A 6656-nucleotide genomic window follows, 5' to 3' on the forward strand; every position below is an offset into this window, starting at 1 on the left:
AGTTAGCAGTTGGCTGTTAGTAACTTTGGCAGTTTTTTGGCAGTTAGCAGTTGGCAGTTAGTAGGTGGCTGTTAGTAGTTGGCAGTTAGTAGTTGGCAGTTAGTAGTTGGCTGTTAGTAGTTGGCTGTTAGTAACTTTGGCAGTTATTTGGAGTTAGTAGTTGGCTGTTAGTAGTTGGCTGTTAGCAGTTAGTAGTTGGCAGTTAGTAGTTCGCTGTTAGCAGAAGTAGTTGGCAGTTAGTAAGTGGCTGTTAGCAGTTAGTAGTTGGCAGTTAGTAGTTGGCAGTCAGTAGTTGGCAGTTAGCAGTTAGTAGTTAGCGTTACTTTAGCAACAAGGAAAGCTTTCTGTCCAACAGGAAACTCTGTGGAATTTATTTTTGTAAAATATGATATTACCAAAATAGGCTGAAAATGATTTTTTTATTTCTTGGGTTAAAATAGTTCAATTGTGTTGCTTTAATTAGCAAAGAAAGACTGCAAGAGATAAATGATTTACAATCTGACAACTGACTGGTAAAAAGGGGCTGTGGTATGGGCTGATGAGGAATAACTGCAGGTGTGGAGAGGGGGGCGGGGAAACTCAGGTGAGGGGACTAAGGTAGGTAAAGAGCAGATTACTTTATAGGCATCTGGTGGCCAGGTTGAGAATAACACTTTAAGGGTGGGGAAAAGTGAAAATATATCGCATGATATTGCACTATTTCTGTGTGAAATATCCAACAACTATTGAAATGAAATTTGGTACAAACACTCATGTGTAAGAGGAACCATAATTAATTAACGTTTAATTTAGCAGTGTCATCAGGTTGGTTATTTATATGCCTAGTTGGGTTAATGCCAAAAAGACATAGGCCTATGTCAAACTAATAACAGCTGTGGGCAACTTTGTGTTTAACTTTAGTGTTTATAGTCAAACTTAGTATTTTTTAAATCATTTTACTTACTGTTTATTTACAGTATAGCCTATATTTTTTTGCATTGTATTAGTTGTATGGAGCATTAAAGCATGCTACCTTTAGCATTTGCTTCCAAAAATGCTAACATGCTGTGTAAACCAACTGTTGCTTGGAATTAAGAAAATTAGAAAAGGTTTTTTTTAACCCTTGTTTACTTAAAGTTGTTTACTTAAAGTTGAGTACTCTTTCCTACATGTGAATGAAGAAAACTAGGTACTAGGTTTTCTGGAAATTCATCAGTAAGTGAGCGTTTCAAAAGACAGCTTTGCAACGTAAGATTCTTCAAAAACAGAATTTATGTAATTATTTTACAATTCAAGCTATTTTTCCCATATTTAATTTGACCGAAGTGTGTCTCTGAGCTTCTGGACATATCCTCCACCAGGGGTAGCCACAAACACAATAATAAGCACTTCAGTTCAATTCCTGAGCCATTTATTTGTCACATTTTTTTCATAAGCTGACCATCAAAATGTAGAGCTTGTTACTGAAATAACACCAAACTTCAAAACTAAAGACAAATCTCTAGTGAGCTTACATGTGACACACATTAAGAGGAGCTTTAAATGCTATCTAACTTTCAAAATAATACACTACAATTCGCTCTAAATCTATCAACACCAAAAGGCATAAAGCAACATTCACTTTCTCAGGGCGTTCACAAACTGTCTTCACAGTACCTTTTCACACAACAATCAAACTCAAACAATCATAAGCTTGCAATATATGCTATGTATCATTCTAGTCCAAATATAACTAAATTAAATGTTAATGTGAATTAAAAAGCAAAAAACACACACAGGCAGGTGGACAGGTGTCTAAAAGTCCTCTAAGGTTCAATGACATTGAAACTACAGGTGTTATTACTTTATAAATCAGTGAAAAAGACATCTAGTTATGGATAATACCTAAGAGAAAAGAAAGTTTTGCACATTCATTGTTGGATCATTTCTACTAAATTAACTTTGGCAGGTATTCCTGTAAAATGACAGAACAGTCATTTACCGATAAAAAAGCAATAGCACCGAGGAAATACACACTAGTATAATAGAAAGCACTGAGTGAAAAACACAAGTTGCTAGAAATGCATCAACTCTCCTTCACATCAAACTTTAACATTGTTTAACGGTCAAGTACATTCAAATTGTACAGGTAACTTGTGCAAGCAAACTTAAATAACAAAAAATATATTAAAAAAACAAGACTGAAGTATTTCCATCTCCATTGAGTATTTCTGCGTGTAGCACGGAGGCTCCATATCTAGAGGTAGTCGTAGTGAGAATGAGTTTGTGTTAAGTCATGCAATGCAAAAAGCATATTCAAATCCGCTCTTAATTTACGAATGGTGGTGTTTCTCTGACACTGGTAAGGAGCTTATGCTGCTTTGACTTTATGTATCGTAAATTATGTACATTTTTGAAAACATGATGACGTTTAAGGACTATGTGAAAACTGTGTTGCTGAAATTGATGCTCAAATAGCAAAATACCTCCAAATAACCGGCACTGCAGGCAAAGGGATATGTTATTATAGGCATTGTGTGTAACCGTTCCTAACAAGCAAACCAACCGGCTGTCATTTGTATTTCCTTTCCCGGAGAACTTTGTTTTTAGACTTGAAGAAAGGATTTCATCTGAACTGATAACTTCAAACCCGAAGCCATTGGCAGATTAGACCATGAACTATTATTTCTTTAAGACTACCTCTGCACCATTGCACGTCAACCTTCGATCTAAACTTGGTGCATGAATCCCTTGTAGCTCTTGTCTTCACATCGTGGTCTCACTGTTGCGGTGGTTGAGTGAGTCGTTCTCCTGGCAGATGAGCTGGTAGGGCTTCTCGTTCTCCTCGATCACAGAGTTGCACACTTCGGCGTCCTGACTCTGCAGCTCTTTACGGGAAAGATGCTCCACGATCCCCGCACCCAGAGAGTCACCCAGCACGTTGGTGGTGGTGCGCAGGCGGTCCCTACAAAGAGAGGGGGTCAGGAGAAGAGAAATGTACTGTAGCTGTGTACGGATAGGGAAAATGTTGATGTATATCTGCTTTATGATCGACTGCTAAATTATGAACCATCCAGATCTCTCAGTTCTGCTTTCTGTCAGAGTCAGAACTAAACATGGAGAAGTTCAGTTATGATTCCAACACAGTCTCACGGCAACACGAACCCACCATTTTTTTCGTGTCACACAAAACGATTAAAAGCAATGGAAATAATAACAAATTAGAAGGAAAAAGATATTAAGAAATACAGATGTCCGTATTCTGAGGCTCTGAGCCACATTTATTTTCCTCGCGGACGGCAAAAAAACTCTGACATTATACAATTTAAAATAAAAGGCTTAGGGTAAGATATAGAGTAAGAACATGTTTTTATGAACCACACAGCTTCTGGTCTTCCAAGACCTGACCGGGCAAAAAGACGTGGTGCAGGCACGAAACATATACCAATAGAAATACATTGCTTTTAAAATCGTTCTGTGACACGAAAAAAATTCAAAAATCATGTTGGTGAACACGAATCAATAGATTAAATTAATTCTGTGACTATAACACGAAATGCCGTGAGACTGGTTTGCATTATGCTCCAAATATCTGGAGCAAACTCTACAGGTCCGCTGCTTTTAATTACACTGCACTGTAACTTGGATTCATGTAACTGTGTTATTCATGTTTTATTATCTTCGTGTTTTAAAATGCCATTTTATAATATGTTTATGCCGCACTATTTCTTAGTATCTTTCATTTTTGTAAAGCACTTTGAATTGCCTTGTGTTGAAAGGTGCTGTATAAACTTGCCTTATACACAGGTTAAAATGTAAATCCATGGCAACACATCACCCCCACCCTCATCCACCTCCACTGGCTGTCCCGGATTCAGTACAAAACACTCCTCCTCACGTACGAGTCCCTCCATACCCTCGCCCCCCAGTACTCATCGGACCTCCTCCATCCCTACACCCCTTCTCGGAGTCTGCGGTCCTCAGACACGGGCCTGCTCTCCATCCCCCGCTCTCGCCTCCGAACGGTTGGCGACAGGGCGTTCAGTGTTGCGGCCCCCCACCCTCTGGAATGCACTGCCTCCCTGGACATCTTCAAATCCTCATTAAAAACACACCTGTTCACGCTGGCCTTCGGGCCCTAGCCCTTTCTTGGTCCCCAGGCTTCTTTTATTTTTTGGTTTGCCCGTTGATTGTCTGTTTGTTTTGTTTGTCCACCATGTACAGCGACCTTGGGTGCCTTGAAAGGCGCTATATAAATATAATTTATTATTATTATTATTATTAAATAATGTATAAATGCTTTCAAATGTAATATATTTAGACCTTTCTTTAAGCAAGCTTGGGGACTGTAATTAACCGGATAAACTATTGTTTTATTCTTTTGCAATATGGGTACAAATAATGACAGTTGAATTTTTTGATTCTTTTTATTTTTTTGGGTCTATTTTCTTCTGTTATGTTGTTTTGATTCCTGTTTTTTTTTAATTTGACACAGAAATCTTTAGGATGTTGTATTTTACACAACAAGTGGGTCATTATTTGCAATGTGTGAGTCAATTGAAGTTCGAATTGTGAATGACATGGATAGCATGCAGTATATACACTTACTTCTTTGTACAAATTGAAATTAAAATGTGCACTTAACTCTATCAAAAGCAGCGTCCAATCAGCATAGTTGTGGTTCACTTCCCACTGAGAGTTATTTTAATTAAATGCATCTTTGCCTGACAGCAACATACTACTTGCCATCTGTCGACAAACATTTCAAATTGCACATTAAGCCTATCATTTACCTTTCCAAATATTGAATCAGTGCCAAAGTGTGTGTTCAATATGCTCACATGACACTCAGACTATCATACATGTTACTTACACACTTTAAATCTCTGATAAAAAAAATGCTTTCTTTGAATTAAAATGATTTCATAATCAGTACGACCCCTAAAGTGTTTTACATTGGTTACGTTATAACATAATTGGGTTTAATTGTACTTTTGGTCAGGGTTAAGTCCAACTGCTATGACATTTTTCAATAAACGCTAACATATTTAGGTGCTACGTGCCTCCAAACTGAGGCTCTTCTAATCCGGCTCTCTGCATTATGCATCAATAACCCCTCTGAAGCTTCACGGTGACATTTAGGCTTCAGACCCTCAGAACCAATCCCCATCACGCTGACATTTAGTGGGAACTCACAGGAACCAATCCACGGCGATGATCAGAGTTATGTCCTCCGTGGGCAGTCCCACCGAGGTCAATACGATCACCATGGTAACCAGTCCAGCCTGAGGGATGCCTGCTGCTCCGATGCTGGCAGCCGTCGCCGTGATGCTGAGGAGAGGGAAGACATTTTAATGACAGGGAAACATACAAGAAGCATATGTGCACTCCTGGTGGGAGGAGTGGAGGGAGAGAAGCACGAGGGAAAATAATGTTTTGTCAATTATCTAAAAGCTGATCACAATTCAATCACCTATCTATCTATCTATCTATCTAAAAATATATACAACACTACAGTAAAGGGAAAAAACCCCAAGTAAGGTATGGTTACCTGATGGTGAGAATCTGCCCAAAGTTGAGGTCCATGTCGTTGACCTGGGCGATAAAGATGGCCGCCACCGCCTCGTACAGCGCGGTGCCGTCCATGTTGATGGTGGCGCCCACGGGGAGGACGAAGCGAGTCACTCGTTTGTCCACACGGTTGTTTTCCTCCAGACAACGGAAAGTGATCGGCAGGGTGGCAGAGCTGCAGGACACCGACAACATATTATAAAACACATTATTCTCTATCGGTTTATATCATATATTCTATACTGGCAAAGTTACTGTGATTCAGGTCCTGTTATTCTATAGGTAATAAGACACGTTTATTTTTGTAATGTAACCCTGCAGTTGCACACAAGTCAGAATCTGTGTTGCAGAACCTAAACTATAATATGGATGAAGTTAAATGAGCTTTTTGTGATATGGAAAACCTCTAAGCAATGCAAGTAGTGATTTACAAAGGAGATGTCCTCCAATGTTTGGGTCATGTCCATTTGTTCTTTTCTCTAAGTACCCATTACGTTTGGGGATTCACCAATGTGTTCTTATTTTAGTTCTCTCTCTACATACAACAATGTCTACATTAATATAATTAAAGTTAGATTAATATATGTGTTAGAGTCATTATAATGAGAATAATTGTGCAGCACAAGAGCATCTGGAGTCGACTTTTCATACTTTCTCTTAACATACATTTAATTTAGGGACTTTTTTACCTTGAGTCCCAACACACTGTTTTTGATTTCTTCTAAACATCAACACGTGTCCCCTCTTCTTCATGTCTCTTCTACATCAATATGTGTCCCCTCTTCTTCATGTCTCTTCTACATCAACATGTGTCCCCTCTTCTTCATGTCTCTTCTACATCAACATGTGTCCCCTCTTCTTCATGTCTCTTCTACATCAATATGTGTCCCCTCTTCTTCATGTCTCTTCTACATCAACATGTGTCCCCTCTTCTTCATGTCTCTTCTACATCAACATGTGTCCCCTCTTCTTCATGTCTCTTCTACATCAACATGTGTCCCCTCTTGTGGAAAGAGACTCTGAAAGTTTCAGGAACAAAGATTCTCTCTCTTTTTGATCAATTTCTATAAAAACCTGTCTGAAAATGAGCTGATCAGATTTTGGCCACTTTATGATGTCATAAAGAT

At 38.8% G+C, this 6656-nt stretch overlaps 1 protein-coding gene across 1 annotated transcript; it reads right to left on the bottom strand.

Moving 5' to 3' along the window:
* Nucleotides 1-1373: 1373 nt before the first annotated feature.
* On the bottom strand, nt 1374-5724 carry LOC104952367 (excitatory amino acid transporter 1-like). Its single transcript, XM_010779176.1, has 3 exons — nt 5510-5724; nt 5155-5289; nt 1374-2923 (listed from the first exon to the last, which is right to left on the bottom strand). Exons 1-3 carry the CDS (start codon nt 5722-5724, stop codon nt 2725-2727), a joined length of 549 nt encoding a protein of 182 aa, XP_010777478.1. The 3' UTR covers nt 1374-2724.
* Nucleotides 5725-6656: the final 932 nt, after the last annotated feature.

The sequence above is a fragment of the Notothenia coriiceps genome, unplaced genomic scaffold (assembly GCF_000735185.1).
Source record: "Notothenia coriiceps isolate Sejong01 unplaced genomic scaffold, NC01 NC01_scaffold00019899, whole genome shotgun sequence".
Lineage (NCBI taxonomy): Eukaryota > Metazoa > Chordata > Actinopteri > Perciformes > Nototheniidae > Notothenia > Notothenia coriiceps.

Excerpts from the sequence above, each read along its gene's own strand:
- LOC104952367 (XM_010779176.1), bottom strand. The coding sequence starts at position 5,724 with ATGTTGTCGGTGTCCTGCAGCTCTGCCACCCTGCCGATCACTTTCCGT. Across the intron at positions 5,290-5,509 it reads GGGCAGATTCTCACCATCAG|CATCACGGCGACGGCTGCCA; the intron begins GTAACCATACCT and ends CCCTCTCCTCAG. Across the intron at positions 2,924-5,154 it reads ATCGCCGTGGATTGGTTCCT|GGACCGCCTGCGCACCACCA; the intron begins GTGAGTTCCCAC and ends CTCTCTTTGTAG.